Source organism: Narcine bancroftii, chromosome 9, assembly GCF_036971445.1.
Source record: "Narcine bancroftii isolate sNarBan1 chromosome 9, sNarBan1.hap1, whole genome shotgun sequence".
In the NCBI taxonomy this organism is placed as follows: Eukaryota; Metazoa; Chordata; class Chondrichthyes; order Torpediniformes; family Narcinidae; genus Narcine; species Narcine bancroftii.
The window spans coordinates 76,204,529-76,221,459 of NC_091477.1; the positions used below are offsets into that span (position 1 = coordinate 76,204,529).

The 16,931-nt window shown below is 38.8% G+C and overlaps 1 protein-coding gene across 16 annotated transcripts in view; it reads right to left on the minus strand.

Moving 5' to 3' along the window:
- LOC138742304 (diacylglycerol kinase delta-like) overlaps positions 1-16,931 on the minus strand; it is a 152,084-nt gene that overhangs the window by 26,862 nt on the left and 108,291 nt on the right. For 14 of the 16 annotated variants that reach the window (XM_069896553.1, XM_069896551.1, XM_069896548.1 and 11 more), the window contains 11 exons: positions 14,644-14,752; positions 12,842-12,981; positions 11,937-12,021; positions 11,342-11,436; positions 9,947-10,046; positions 7,798-8,062; positions 6,552-6,704; positions 5,840-5,968; positions 5,223-5,322; positions 2,017-2,127; positions 1,427-1,523 (listed from right to left, as the gene is read on the minus strand). In XM_069896553.1, the coding sequence (XP_069752654.1) occupies positions 1,427-1,523; positions 2,017-2,127; positions 5,223-5,322; positions 5,840-5,968; positions 6,552-6,704; positions 7,798-8,062; positions 9,947-10,046; positions 11,342-11,436; positions 11,937-12,021; positions 12,842-12,981; positions 14,644-14,752 (1,384 nt within the window). The remainder of the gene's footprint in view (positions 1-1,426; positions 1,524-2,016; positions 2,128-5,222; positions 5,323-5,839; positions 5,969-6,551; positions 6,705-7,797; positions 8,063-9,946; positions 10,047-11,341; positions 11,437-11,936; positions 12,022-12,841; positions 12,982-14,643; positions 14,753-16,931) is intronic. The other 2 variants (XM_069896545.1, XM_069896549.1) reach the window with 2 other exon arrangements.

Here is a 16,931-nt window from a genome sequence, read left to right on the forward strand (position 1 = left end):
ACCAATTATACAGTATCATGCAATACCTTGTGTTTATTGTATTCTTCGTTCCAGAACATAACTTTTCCCATACTTCATTTTTTATCTTTATGTTTAGATCCTTTTCCCCACTTCTGCTTAGGTTTATAGTTTATTTCATTTTCCTTATCTTGCAGCTTAATGTACATGTTGGTTATAAATCTTTTAATTATCATTGTGTCTGTAATTACATATTCAAAGCTGTTTCCTTCAGGTAATCTCAAGCCGTTTCCCAATTTATCGTTTAAATAAGCTTTCAATTGATGATATGCAAACATTGGTATATATATATTATCCATATATATATATATATATATTTAGGATTTTATTTTGTTTTCTGCCAGTTGTTTCTCATTCTCCCTTTGTCTCTTACTTTCTCGATAGTGCCTGTTCTCACATATGTGGCACATGCCATTTGGTTTCCCTCCCTTTTTTTTGGTCATCCAGAAAGGTCTTATTAAAATTTTTACATCCTTCTCCTTTCAAGACTGTGGCCGAAACATCTCCATTTTAAAGGGTTTGATTCTAGTTTTGTCAGCTGAGCTTTGATTCCAATCTACCCGTACCAGATCAGCTCTTATCCAAGAAAATTGACCGTTTTTCAATTCACTGGTTCCATATACTCTTTTTTTCCACAGCTTTACAGAGCGTGCATTGTGGTGATCAGAAATGTCCTATTGTTATTTTGCTGTTTGTATTTTTTTGTCTCCACAATATCCAACTCCAATAATGATATTTTCAATCTTAGCCCTGAAATTAAAATTGGTTATAAAAATTCTTGTGAACATATTTAGAAACCCCACTCCTTTGTGCCCTGGTATTAATGTTATCTCAGTTCATATTTACATAATTGAGGACTCCTGTTATTATTCCTCAATTGCCTAGTTCTGCAATTTCTCTAAAATTTTCTCTGCAAAAGTCCCAGTATTCTAATCACATTTCCCGATGGACAGATTGTGTCCTTGATTATTCCAGGGCAACCAATGCAATCCTCTTCCTCCTCTCTTCCCTTATTGACCACTGAGCATTTAGGAGTACTTGTTTCAAAGAAGAAATGTTGACCAGGATATCACAGAATTTCCTGCTCTATATTAAGCAGTACCAAGAAATATTTTGCGTCCATATGAATACGAAGGTAGCACTAAATTTTAACATCTGACTATGCTTTGTTGCATTATTTGCCCCTGAATTGAATTTTGAACTTTGAAACACCCAAGTATCAACAATGTTTCCAATGGGTAAAGTTGACATACACAGTTTAGGTGGGATAGTGTCTAGCTTCTAATATTTTGTTCTATATGGAAGCTTGATTCCCTCGCTCTAATTGTGATGCAAGAAAATAATTATTCCAAAGAATTATTTAGAATGATGGCCAAAGACAGATGGTCCAGAAAAGTAGGATACCAACCTCTAAAAGTACTTTTTGCTCCAGGTTTTTGTATGTTCTGTGTAGCAGCTCTTTAGTTCCAAGCACCCCATACCACATCATATTTTTTGTTCGACTCCTGAGAAAAAACTATGAAAAGTTAAATACCGTCCATAAAATATTGGTAATTAACAACAAATTCTATCACTTCCCATTCCAATAACGAGGTCCTAATCAATCTTGAACGAGACATGGAGTGGGAAGGAAATTGTTGCAGACCCTGACAATATTTCAGGACAATGGGAATGAGAAGGTAAAAACAACAGAACTGTAATTTGTAACAAATGGACAAAAATGCCAGGCAACAAAGGAAAGGAGGAATACAAATATAAACTGGTCTGGCAGGAATGAAAGTTCTTGAATTAAATTTGATTAGTATTGCAGAGGCTTTCACTTCTCAATGGTGAAGGGCAAATGGGAACCTGATAATTTGCTCCTAGTTGATATTAGCAATTATTTCCTTCAATAATATGGTACATTAATCCTAGAGCGAGAAAAAAAAAACTAAACCAGAAGCTTCTATGTTGGTTTTTCTTTCAATTTAGCAACCAAACAACTTCTTGTTTCCTCACCTGCACTTTTCAGGATGTTCATCCCGTTTGTTGTTGAAATCTAGGGATATTTTTGCATCTAATCCAATCCCAAAATAATTGTTCATGACGCATTTTTCTGAGTACCCACTGCTGAAGAATAAAACAAATCGAAATTAGTTTTGATATCAAAACGAGTACACAATACTCCTTATTTCACTTTATATCCTCTTTTCCAGTTTATATCGTTCCGTGAAGGAATATTTACCAGCTGTTCACCAGAGAGTATTGTTATTAAATGGCACTCCTCACAAGAGCAAATGCCCAAACAAAATACCCCAGCAGAAAGTTGTCCTCATGCCAGAATAGTTTGACAGAATACAGAAAACATATTTCTCCCCTACCCCACCCTGAAGAAAATACATATTAGAAACAACACTTTTAAGCAGAAGGCTCTCCAAGAGAACCCAGCTCCTGAACAGAAGGCAGTCTACAGAACAATTGATTTGGGCTCCTCAGAAAGAGACATGAGAGGGTTAGGGTCCTAATGGGCAGACTGGGCCAAAGTTAGGTTTACTATGAAATAGATACAATTGTAATGCAATTTAATGAATGTTGCAATCTTGATGGCCTTGGATTGTGTTATCAGACTAAATTGGTAATATGAGGTCACACAAGAATTCAACATTTACCTCTAGATTTCAGCAGCCTGTCCTGAACACCACCTCAATCACTTGAGCACAGAACAAGAGTCTACTATCCCATCCAAATAAACTGTGCCAAGTGCTTTCTGCCAGGGGAAATCCCTCAGCATCTAGGTTCTGTGCAAATAGTACTTCTGCTGTGAGCATGATGCAAAAAATACCTTCCATCCTTTTACCGGCAACCCTGTGTTCTTGGAAAATAGACTATATCACGATTTTTTTTGTGAAGGGGAGTTGATTTATTTACCTTTCCATCCCCTCGTATAAACTACCTTCCATCCTTTTACAGGCAACCCTGCATTCTTGGAAAATAGACTATATCACGATTTTTTTTGTGAAGGGGAGTTGATTTATTTACCTTTCCATCCCCTCGTATAAACTACGAGAGTGAATTTTATTTGGTACAGGTATTTTAAATATTTGGATAGTGACTTTTAAGTCCATTGAAGCAAATTTCCATAACCCAAATGGGTGAAACATGGGGGCACATGGGTGAAACATGGGAGGCACCCACACAATGTCATGATTTTAAAAAGTTATACAACAGTTGTCAAAAGCTGTTGATAACATTTCCAACCCCCCTCCCCCATTTTTTTCACACATTAATTGGTATCCAATAAGAAGTGTTCCTTACTATGAGAAAAAAGTGATCAGTCATTGAATTATCACCATCTATGTACTTGGAGACACAGTTTCTCTGTACTTTCTGAAACTCAACAGTCCAAATCAGATATTGCCATTTTCAAGAATAAGATTGTGACACCGAGATGATGATTGAGTAAATGGGTGAAATTGAGATGCAGGGGAATGAGTTCACAATTTGGAGTAATGCAAAATTACATCGGAGATGCAAGGGCAAAGTTGTGATACTGGGAGGACCAAGCTGCCACTCTGGGAGGACTAAACAGCCACTCTAGGAGGGACAAAACTTGATACTAGGGGTAACATGCAATAACACATTCAGGAAATGGAATCAATACTTGGAAGTAACAAGGAGTGAAAAAGAAAGTTGAGAAAAGTATTAAAACTAAAACAAAAAGTGCATAAAATAATCAATATAATTAAGCTTGATTGAATTTATTTCATGAAATTGTGCAAGAACAATTTTCTGTTTGCCACACAAATCTACACTGCTCTCTGCCACAAAATGTCATAAAAGTCAGTTTTAAAAAGGTATCAAAAGATCTAAATTTTCTTTAAAAAAAACTTCCCACTTTTACTCAGTCACTTCTACTAGCTGCTCCCCTGGTCATGGACATCAGTCCTACATATAGTAAGATGGTCAAAATAAATATCACCCATGTGTGACATTATCTAATTTCTTCACCATTGTCAATGTCCTCCTGTTGAGAGATCCTCACCTCCACTCTAGACCTCTATCCTATATCAGATCATATTAACTGCCATCCATACTTTGACTTCTTGTATTTCTACTCCAGCAACTTTGTATTTGCAAAGGATACTTCCTTCCCAATTTAACTTGGATTGTAACACGAAAGTCTGCTGATGCTGTGATTGTAGTAAAAAACAAACATGTTGGAGGAGCTCAGCGGGTCTCGCGGTGTCCATAGGAGGTAATGATATATAACCAACCATGAAGAAGGGCTCAGGCCAGAAATGTTGGTTATATATCTTTATGGGCGCTGTGAGGCCTGCTGAGTTCCTCCAGTATTTTTGTGTTTTATGCCAATTTTTATTGCTTTCTTGAAAATGATGGATGTGCCTTGGGTACTGACCCACAAACAATATTAGCTCCTCTCTTATCTATATTGCCTCACCACTTGTCACTTTATTTTAGGAAGCGTGAGGGGGTCAGTGCATTCTGTAGTTAATCTCAATGCTCTGAGAAGTATGATGTGCCAGTTAGCGTAGAAGGCAGCATGGTTAGCCTAGGGTGGCACAATTATGCAGCGGTTTGTATAATGCTATTACAGCACCAGTACCCTGAATTCGAATTCAGCACCATCTGTAAGGAATTTGTACATTCTCCCCAAGTCTGTATCGGTTTCCTCTGGATGCTCTGGGTTTCTCCCACCCTTCAAAACCAAATGGGGATTGTAGGTTAATTGCTGTATTTGAGGGGTTTGAGCTCGTGAGTCAGAAGGGCCTGTTTGTGTGCTGTAAGTCTAAATTAAAATTAAACTTTACACTTTTATGTAATTTTGACTGCAACTTTCTAAGGAGAACTTCACGGAAGAGTCTAGAAGACATTTTATCTTGTATCTAAGACGTTATACCTAATTTGGGTGCATTAATGGAAGAATCTAGAGGGATTTTAATTTTCTGTATAAATTATGCTGCATTCATCCTTAAAATGTTTTGATTGGATATGTTGGAGGAAGCTTTAATCTGTGCTATATCTGATCTGGAAGTGAGGTTAGTTGATTAAGAATTCTGCGATTATTACTCATTTTGAATAGTACAAACAAATTTCTCTGAAATCAGAATATGACCTGAACCTAGTGAAGCACATGAAAATAGATCAAAAAATGCCCAGCACATAGGAAGATTTTGGAGGTAAATAAAAATGTACACAGTACATACAGAACATCAGGTTCCGTGTTCACGGGGTCAGCATGGACAAATAACATTTTGCTGATAACAGATCCTCCAGCCAAGGAAGCAGCCAATCCAGCTCGTAAACCTGAAGTGAGGAGTACAGGACAGAGAGTCAGTGGCAAAATCAAGACTGCAAACACATGCAACACAAAGTGGAACCAGCCACACCCCCAAATCAATAAAATTTAAGAGTTCCCGAGTTAACAGTGTAAGAGTAGCATCAGATCCTCAGCCCCCTCTCCCCACACTTTCTGACACATAATATCCCAGATGATGATGTCAGGCATTGAAATGAGAAAGGAAAGTAAAAAGATAAAATAATTCTGAAATTATTGGGTGAGAGCAACAGCAGGATCAGAACAGTCTATTAAACATTCTCAACCATTTCAACTTACAATTCTCATAAATTTAGAATATCAAATTCTGTATAACAATTAGGATACATCTTTATAGCAGTAATCTTATTCAGGAATTTATTGGGACAGTCTGTAATATTTTGTTGCCGATTAGATTTGCTTCCAATATGTCTGCCATGTTCATTCTGAGTCAGCCATAAGGGCTCCTTGCATCATGGCTGATTTAAATTAAATAAAATGACTTACTCGGGTAAAGAATCTTGGAGTTAAGCATTGGCAAATTGTCTCGATTTCCTGTCGGAGTAGGAAGTGAGGCAGAACTCCCGATTGACAGGCTTCCTTTACTGATCCTCCTCTCACAGGGAGACTTTGGCACTGCAATATGGACAGCACATCTGCACATCATCTTCAGCTACATTTTGCCAACAACCACTTGGCCAGAATCTAAATAATTATACCCAAGAAATATCCAAAATGATCCCTAAAGCGAAAAGCAGAATTCTGCTGAGATTCAAAATTCAAAATGAAGCTTTTATGAATTAATCCATAAAATGATCTAAATTAGCAAATGCGACAGACCACTCATTGAAATGTTACAGACACAAATGAAGAAATCCCTTTCGTGTTATTTGGGTGTTGCTTCATTTTGAAAGCTCATAGTCAAGTCATCTCGAACAAAATTGGAATAGACAAATAGAACTGCCATTTACTCCACTCATCTCTTTCAATACAATCATCATTTAATGCGAATACATTTATTTTTTACTCAATCATCTTACACCACCTCTTGCTATCTTCATTTTTCCCTTGACCCTTTCCTCTCTCCTACTACCTTTCTTCATTTCCAATGGAACAGCTCCATGATTTTCCTGAAATCTTTACTATGGGCTTAAACCCAGCACAGATGTGTCTATGTTGGACACTCCTGACATCAACAATTACATATCAGGTTTAATACCTTTCCTGTTCACCCTTCCTTTCATGTTGGTGCTATATGTGGAGTGCAGAGATATCTTGTCTTCATTTTGGGTGTCTCTTCCTTCTTCTTCACAGGAGATTCCAAAGGTATAACCTTCTTGGTCTTGTGTCTGTGCATTCTGTTCATCAATAGCTAGACAATGCAGAAAGAGTATAGACCATGTATGTTAGAACTTATTCAAGATCAAGGTTAAGATCTAGCTACTCATTCTTCACAATTACTCTCTTCTTCCAAATGAGCTTCTATTTCAAAACAAAGATACTGTGATAGTACAGGATACTATCACCAATGGATATTTGTATATATTTGTTTATAGTTGTTGTGATTGGCTGAGAGTCGTAACCACGCCTACTGGCAGGTCACAAAGGGCTGCTCCTAACCAGAGCCAGGCCAGTCTGGATTGGTCAACCGTGCTGTAATACGCGCCAGTCTTTTGCTGATTAAAGCACTGATTTGAGTTAACAGGATCATTTGACATGTTGCAGATACATTAACAATTGATGTCACATTGCTATACTTAAAATACCTGTTGACATGAGTCAAATTTCTGCAGGGAATTCAATCCAATAGCACCAGAGACTTCGAAGCACAAACCAAAATTTCAATGAATGGGTTTACATAGTTGAACAGTGATTCTTTTATTTGCTTCCCTACCACACTAATGTAGTGAAGGCCAAGATTTTAATTGCATATTTGGAAGTATTGCAAATTTCTGGACTTGAACGTGTGCCACCAATCACCTTCTGCAGTGACCTGGCTCAGAACATTGACCATCGCTCTAGTTACAGTGCCTGGGCTGGAGTCCTTGGATCAGTGACACCGTGACTGACTGACACAATGAGAGGAGGGGAGACTTGTAGTGCAGCAATTGGTGGAGTGGTTCAGGGACTGGCTGCTCACTGGAGCAGCAAATGGGCTGGGGATCAGAACTTGGAATGGATTGGGGACTGGCTGTACATTTTGGAGAAGAGTTAGAGACACCAGACTGGAGAATTGTCAGTTGGTGTAATGATGATGTGAAAGGGCCCAAGGATTTAATTAAGCATTTTAATTTCTTTAATAATTCCATGGGCTCCTTCACCCCCTCCAATATCAATGTTACTGGATTAAAACCAAGTTATTCCAGAAGTAAAACACGAAAATCAGCAGAGCCAGGTGGCATTAACATTGCCTAATGCCTGCTCATGCTGCACAATTACAGTGTGAGCGACTGTTAATTCCTCACCTTTCTCTGCATGTTCTATGATCTGTCGTATTGCCTTCTTCAAACTATTTGCCCGCAGCATTAATTGCTCCCTAGGTCGGAATATCTGCGGTCTGGGCGAACAGGCTGGTCTTTCTTCGGCAAGGCTACACACGATGTTGGCTGTCTCACCATCTTCCTGCTCTTCTGCAATTGTTGGCGGTGGGTTCGGTAGAGAGGATGTTGCCTGAGATTCATCACTGAGCGTTTTCAGCAGCGAGTCCAGTTTTTCTTTTAGGACAGAGCACTGCAGTTAAGGGAAACATAAATTTGCATGTCCTCCTACTGTGACAATAAACAGTGATGGTGAAAAAAAATAAACAATCATGACATTTTGGTTTAAGGAATGTATTAAGAGCTGACAGTTGAGGTACAGATTAGTCACAACAGTGAGCATGGAGCACACAAGGATTATGTTGACACAAGAGATCATTTTAAATTTAGAAATACCACACAGTAACAGGCTCTTGTGGCCCATGCTTCCCAATTATACCCAACTGACCTACATCCCTGGTATGTTTTGAATGGTGGGAGGAAACCAATAGACATGTGAAAAACATACAAACTCCTTACAGACAGCACAAGTCCCAAATGGTGGAGCTGTAACAGGGTTGTGCTAACCACAACGCCAACCATGCCGCCCTAATAGTCCCAAATGGTGGCGCTGTAATAGGGTTGTGCTAACCACAACGCCAACTGTGCCACCCTAATAGTCCCAAATGGTGGCGCTGTAACAGGGTTGTGCTAACCACAACGCCAACCATGCCACCCTAATAGTAAAGATAATAGCAAAGTAAATAAATGCATCATGATAGAGAAAGTGAGAAGTTAATGATCGAAGTTTCAACATATGACCCCTGGGAAGCTGAAGCAGAAATGCAGTGGCAGGGTGGCACAGCTGGCGGAGCTGCTGCCTCACAGTCCAGCAACCCCGGTTCAGTTTGTGGAGCTTGAGCATTCTTCTAGTGAACACACGGATTTCTTCTTATTGCTTTTTCCACTCACATCCAAAAATGTGCATATTTGGTACATTAATTGGCACTGGTGTGCAGAGGAGTAGGAGAATATGGAGGGGGGGGGGGATGAAACTGGTGAGATCTCGAGAGGGTTGTGGGGAGATTAGGATAGGATGCATAAAAAGTGGGAGCCAGATGTCTTGTGTGGACTAAAGGGTCTGTTTCTGTGCTCTATCTCTAAAACGCTTGAAGCATCATAGGTCATGCTGTATCCACTCCCACAATGACCAAATTTTTTAAAACTCAATCAATGTGCAAGAAGCTATCGGCAGGATCTCAGGGAGAATCAATGATGCAGCTGATAGAGCTTTTTACAACAAAAGCCAATTTTCTGGAGGAGATCAACAGGGCAAGCAATGGTGATGTGTCATGCTGGGACCCTGCACCGCTCCTGACCAGTCCGGAATGCTTAGTCTGCTAAGTTCCTCTCGCAGATCAATGTTTGCTCCATACTGTGGCATCAACAGTCTTGTGTCTCTTCAGCCTTTTGTAGAATATATAATTGATTTGGAATTGGGCAAAAAAAATGAAGCTGTTTGTGTTTTCAGGTAAAAACGATGGGAAGATCTTTCAAACAAAAGGGCAAAAGCCAAATACAGTAAAATTCTTAAGAAAGTACACTTGGGATGATTGATGCTGGACAGGCAGATTTTAAAACAATGGATATTCTATTAATACTCAAGCATTCTTTTAACTCATTTTTTTTAGATGTTACACAGTATTATAATAATTTTTCCTACAAATCCAGTAAATTTCAAGTGAATGCAAGTAATGGAAACTGGTGAGTTAAAAGGGAGCGGGAGTTCTGGACAGATTAATGGGAGCACAGGAACCAGATCCTGTTAAGTAAGATGGCAAAGCATTGGGAATTTAAAAAAAATCCATAGCTGATTATCAGACTTTCACTGATCGGTGTGAAATGTGCTTCAACGCCAAAGTGGACAAAGTGAGCAGTGTATATCATTCAGAGTTAAATGGTTTCTACTCAGACAATGGGGTACGTGCAATATGGATGGCAGGATCTGTGGACTGTATGTCAACAAGCGTTGGTGTCACCGAGTCAGAAAATGAATGGAAAAAAATCAGTAGACAACAGCACTGCTCTTCTTGAATACCTTTCTTGCCATGGTGTCAGATTCTTCCCAGTTTTCTGTCGTCCTTTCATAAGCCTTCCCGACCCGAGCCACAAAATCTTTCACGGTTTCACAAAGCACTCTGTAAGAAGAAGGGAGGTTAACAATTGTATGATGTTATTTAGTCAGACAACTGGTACACTTTGCCTGTGTAAGATGATAAATGTGTAACATGTACCTGGTACAAGTTCCAAAGGGAAGCTTTAGAACTGGGTACAGTAATGATGTTCAAAAGTCATTTGGATGGATATACAGAGAGGGAGTTTAGATAGCTATAGGCCAAATGCAAGCAACTGGGACCAGCTCAGAATGTCCACATGGTCAGCATGGAGTGCTTAGGCCAAAAGGCCTGTTCAGTGCTGTAGGACTCAATGATGACTTCTCAATTGCTTTTATATAATGTAAATTAACCATCTACATTTCTTTTAATGCCCCAATTTACAATTGGATAACAAGGTAATTAAATTAGCAGGGCCGTAAACTAATTGCACTAAGTTCTCATGATGATTGCAGTGCAACTTTTTTTTCCAAAATACACATTAATTGCATATCTCTAAAAAATCCAGTCCCTGTTCTGTGCTGAACGATTGCAGGACAACAATCGTCCCTGAGCTATGACAGACACTTCTGATTAGTGGAATCCATCTATGTGACTCATGTGGAACTACTCCTCAGCAGCTGAATACTGAACCCAAACCTCCTAAAGCTGTGTGCAGTCCAAAATCTGCCTGATCTTTCACTTGTAATGATATAACCTCCCATGATTTAAAATCATCGAAAAACAATTGTTATTTTACTATTTAGCAGTGCGAGAATAAAAGTGCAATGATCAAATTACTCTTTTCCAATGTGATTAAATGTGTTTAAAGTTTAATGTTTTCGATACCCCTGGTAACTAGATGACTATTGGTTAATTACAGTAAATGGTGGGGCTGCTCTGTGAGATCAGAAGTCACCATCTTGACAACTAAAAACTGCAAAGAGTTATAGCACTTAACTAAATATATCAAAATATAAATTATGTATCTGCATCATGGCTTTTGATTTCATCACATTTCATCTGATTTTGGCTGATGATTTCACAAAAGCTAATCGTTTATATGCACTACAACTCTACAGAAACAGATCGAATAATAACGGATTCAAATCATGTCACCAGTTGTTTCAATGGCCCACATCAGTTGTCGCTGTTCCAGTTGGAGGAAAGAAGGCAACATTTTATTCTTTCGCCTAATTTTAGAGTGGAATCAGGAGAAGAAAACTTGCAGCCCAAATGAAATAATGATAACGATGGTGGAGAGAATAGTTGAAGACAGTCAGGTTCGCCCAAGCGATGCCCTGCCATCATCCACGTACATGTAGTTAGGTGGTACTCACTTTGCTGAAGATATTACCACCGAATGCTGATCTGATGTCAGGATTTTGGACAGATGTGCAGCAACTGAATCTTCGTAAGATGAAATCTGCTGTACCTGAGGAAAATTGGACACACAAAGTAAAACAGCTGCTCTTACAATCCATACTGTTCCATTTTGAATATAATTAAAAGGCGATTGGGGAACAATGGAGGAATTCAAAAATACAACCCAGATATTTGATTATTCAATATGATCACACTTGCTTTTTGTCTTTTACCATTGGGATGCTAATTAAATCGCCCCCTAGCTCTTGCCAATAATTTTTTTAACCATTTATTAAAAATAAGCAAAGAAACTGTGATCAGACCCCCACATAGAGCTCTGCATGGAACCCAAGTGAATATACCAAGAGGGAACAGGTCAAAAATTGCAAACCACCCTATTTTTGGATGTACAATGTCCTATGTTTGGAGGTTTATGACATAATCACCATGCTCCACACAAATGTGATGCGTCTCTTAAGCAATGATATCTAACAAACTGAACTTCATAAGGACAAAATAATGTGCAGCAGGTGAACAAGAATAAACCTATCATAATGTCCATCTCTTTACCTCTAAATCATCATTGAAATCCTCTGCCCCTATTGAAGAGGAGGAGTGTCGAGGAATTTTGGTTTCGTGCACCATAATACCCCACCTGCAAGAAGGAGAACAACAGTTAGTATTTCTTCATGGGTTTTTATTGTCTCAGAGGGAGACCATTAGATTTAGAACATTCCCCCCTTAATAATGTATCTTTACCCTTTCACCTTATGCCATGCACTCCTTTCCCTGCAACAGGCTCCATTTATTTCCAACCACAATATGTGCCATTAACCTTACACCATTTTCCTTTTTCTGTACATGAACATTACTCTTCCATCATTATGGTCTTGTGTTATCTTCCAATACTATGCAGCATTCCCTTCCAAATATTACCAACTAAACAGTGTTAACGTGCACTATTAGTAAATAGTTACTGACATATGCAGAATTTCCAATTATGTGTCTCCCCCCACAACCTCCCCAATTCACTAAGTCAGTTTGTCTGAGATAATCCATTCCCAGGAGTCTGGACTGCTTGTTTTTGTCTATACACTGTATTATGATGTTGTTATTTAGTCAGTAAATTTGATTTCATCTTTTCCCAATCATCAATCATTTTTGGTTCTATCGCAAATATCTATTGCTGAGAAATGAATTTCTTAGATCCTCTCTTCCTTGTCAACACCTTGCTGTATTGGTAATTCAACAAACATCTACACATCTCTGATCTTACAGAGTTAATTAATGGATTATAATCAGAAGCAGGAAAGCTTCTATTCTCCAAAAATTTAAGGTGGCAAATTCATTAAGATTCTAAGCACAGAAAAAGCCATTGTATTTATCAATTAAATCAAGAGAACTGAAGGATAGAATCACATCTCACTGATTTAATAAAACAAAGGAAAACCAAAGAATTCTCAAAGGACACTCACCTATCCAGCATTTTTGTACTTGCTCGTTCCAGTTTTTCTAAAATTTGAGGGAGCTGTGTATCATCATCACAGGCTGATCCCCATCCCAGCACTCGAGCCAAGTCATTCCCTGTGCCCAATGGTAGTACTCCCATCTGGCACTGAAAAAAATAGTAATTAAAGAGAAAACAAAAATATCATCAATTTCCAGAAAGATCCCATCCTAAAATGTAATCATCTGCAAAACACTCTAAAACACAACTTCCTTTACTACACAATCCAACACAAATATAACCTCCTATACCGTATTACTATAAATTCTTCTACTATGCTCCCTTCATAGGCTGAGGTGTCGAATATAAGAGTTGGGATGCACACAAAATTCGTTAGACTGCACTTGGAGGTCTCATGTATAGTTCCAGTTGCCATTGTAGTAGCGATAGAGAAAGTGCAGAAAAAGATTTACCAAGATTCTGAATGGAATGAAATCAAGTTTACTGCAGATACAAGGCTGAATTTATTCTCAGGAGTCTGAGGGGTGATTTTGTAGGATTTACAGAATTATTAGGGACATAGAGAGGTGAGAATCTCTTTCCAATGGCAGCGGAGACAAGAATGAGAGGCACAGGTTTAAATTTTAATTATTAAAAAATTTAGACATACAACACACTAACAGGGCCATTTGGCCCACTAGCCCGAGCCGCCCAATTACACCTAATTAACCTACAACCCGTGGTACATTTTGAACAGCGGGAGGAAACCAGAGCCCCCGGGAAAAACCCACGCAGACCACCCACAGCGAGAACTTACAAACCCCTTACAGACAGCACGGGATTCCAACTCCAGTCCCAATTTGGACAAATATTCATACCGGAAAGGTGTCAAGGGATACAGACCTAATACAGGTAAATGGGATGAGTGTAGATAGACATAATGTTGGGATGGATATGGGCATGCTTCTGTGATGTACATTTCTATAATCCTAAGGCCATGCTTATTGCCTGATGCTGCTCCCTGCTTTTGCCATAGAGTTAACACAAAGTGTGCATTCTTATCCATTCTGATGGATATAATCTTCACAATGATTTAGAGAAGATGGTCAAGGAAGACACTGTGATGACTTTCCCTGTGGCAAACAGCAGGGAGACTCCAGCAAGTCATAGCTGTCAATGAGTTATGCTGGACCTCTGCATACAAGTGTTAGTAGAGGGTTTTTTCCATTGAATAAAAATGGAGTTTCTGATCCAGGAACGCTGAACATTTGTGATAGACTAGCTCCTTAGTCTCCTCGTGATTCTCATTAAACTAATCTCAAACTCTTGTTTGATCTACTCTCAAACACAGCCTCATGAGCCACATCACTCTCAATGTTTTGTCTACATTCCCTTCAAACACAACTTCATACCACAGTGGTCTTAAACTCTCAACTCCAATTTTCTCAAACACTGCTTCCTCCATATTCAAACGTTTTCCTTTTTGTCATCTTCAAAAAGAGTTTCCCACATGACAAATATACTTTCCTATAATGCATGTTTGATTCATTGAATCAATGTTGGAATTGTCAGATATGTAATTAGCATATAACTGGGCTGCCTGAACTATCGACAGAATAACCAAACTCTGATATCAAAGAGTGGGAAGATGCATCAAAAAACAGAAACAGCCCTGAACTTTTATGAGCATTGGATTGATCAGCTGAATTGTATTTTGTAGTTCTAGATTTACGAAGTTGGGGGTCATGAACAACAATCAATACAGGTGACCCTCTGCCTCTCGCTCTATCAAAGCAGAAAAAGTAAGCTATGTAATCATGCAGTAAGTACCTGTTTGTGGAGATTGAGACTATCGATTTCAGACAGCACCCACCCAACGCTTCCATCTCCACCACACACGAGGATGCGGAATGTGTCAAACTTCTGGAATAATCGCAGACTGAAAATAAAAACAGGATTTAAAATGACACCATTAAAAAATGTATCCCATCTGAAATTGAATATCGGAAATGAAAGAAACCTATTTCATATTCCTAATAGGTCTGCTCGTATCCCTTGATTAATGCCATTGACTTTGTCAATTTACATTCCAAATATCTCTGAACATCATTTGCTTTTTATTCACCCAGATTTGTTTCTTGGATTGGTAGAAGCTGAGAAGCAACCTGACAGAGATACAATATGCAAAATTATGAAGGGTCCAGATTGGGTGGATAATAGAAAACTTTCCCTATAGCAGAGATACTGAAAACTAAAGGACATTGGTTTAGGAAAAGGGTCAAGGATTGGAAGGTGACTGAGGAAGAATTTTAGCAGCCTGAGCCAGGTACTCTAACAACATTTAAGGTTCCTTTATGTTAATGTACATAAAATATCCACAATTTGCTTTCCCTTGCTTGTCCTGTAAAGATACACAGTGATGACACAATCAAGATGAGAAAGAGAAGTAAAAGCAAGTCCCTTCAGAGACATTGAATGCCTCCTCCTCTGACACCGCTTCTTCCTGCATTACTGTAATGTCCGCAGCCAAAAGAACTCTTGTGTGATCCAGTGGTGAACTCAAGCCCAAGACATTCAAGTAACCCTCCTCAGCCACTGGCACCAAAACCCCTAATTTGGAAGCTGAAAGGGCCAAAACCCTTTCGGAAGCCCTGCTTGACATTGGCATCCACATGAATCCCTGTCCCAACACTTGGCTCCAGAAGTTGGTCACCACCCCAACTGTGTGATTTGTATGAGTCTTTCACCACCAAGCTCTATGTTGATTTGCTGCTGTGGTTTCCTCTAGGATCTTCTGCCAGGTATCCTCTCAGCAGTGTGGGAGTATTCTCCTGCACTGCTCCCCCAGAACCTGCAACTCTCAAGGTCTGGGAGCATCATCCCCAACATCTTGGAATGGACCGCTTTGGGTCTTCAATGTTAAACAAAATGTTGCTAGCTCTGTTCTAAAGATAATTTAATCTGCACAGGGTTGTTGATCGTAATGACTCGTGGAGGTGAATTGAAAGACACTTCTCTGCTTCCAAGCACCTTATGGGTCCACCCCAGAAACAATATTGCCATTATCACAACTGCAGCAGCGCCACCATCTGTATGGATTCTATGATTCTGTATATCCATCAAAGTAACTGGACACGAAGGCCTCAAAGTGGAATGTGCTAATAAATGTAATTATACGATGGGTATTTGATGGCTGTCATGGAAATGATGGGTTGAAAGGCCTATTTCTGTGCCATCTGACTCAGAGAGTGGTATTACATGGAAATAATCTATTTGGCCCAGCAAGTCTTCCACAAGCAACACTGTATAATTCTAATTTCTTGCTTATTAATTTGCTTGTTTCAATGTTTTGTTTCAAGTAACGTGATTCTGGTTATCAATTTAACCAAATATTTATGTAACTTATTTAATTTGTTCTCATCAACTTCACCTTTGATCAACAAACCAAACTTAGTTTCTTTATTGCATCCAAGCATTGTGCTTCATTTAAGTCATCGACTTGCTGTGAATCATTGTGTAGAAACATTACAAATATTGTCCCCTTCCTTGATATTAACTGAGAAACACATCACAATCCCATAACAACCGAACACTGTATTTCAACACTAAAATTTCACCTAACCAATATTTTACATACCTGTAATTCTAACTCCCATAATAATTACATGCACAATATCTATTACCCACAAATACAAAATCTACAATTATGATATTGGAAATCCTCCAAATACAATCCAATAATAATGTACATATACATATATATATATATATATATATATACACAGCTCCGTATTGGCTCCCAGAAGTGCTCAATTAACTTATCCATGGCTTTGATAAGTTATGGTCTTGCTGGATACAATTCAACAAAAACTCATGAGTTGCTCACCATAAACAAGGTGAAATGCTGAAGGAACTCAGCCAGTCTTTTCAGTATCTATAGGAGATAGATATATTGCCCACGTTTCTGGCCTGAGCCCTTCTTCAAGGATTCCTACAATCACAGTTTCTGCAGACTTCTGTGATTCACCCTTGTTTTAAACAAGGGCCAGAGTACTGAGGCCAGCAACACATTTCAAAGAAAACGTTCCGTTCAGTTACGATCTGACATCCATTCATGA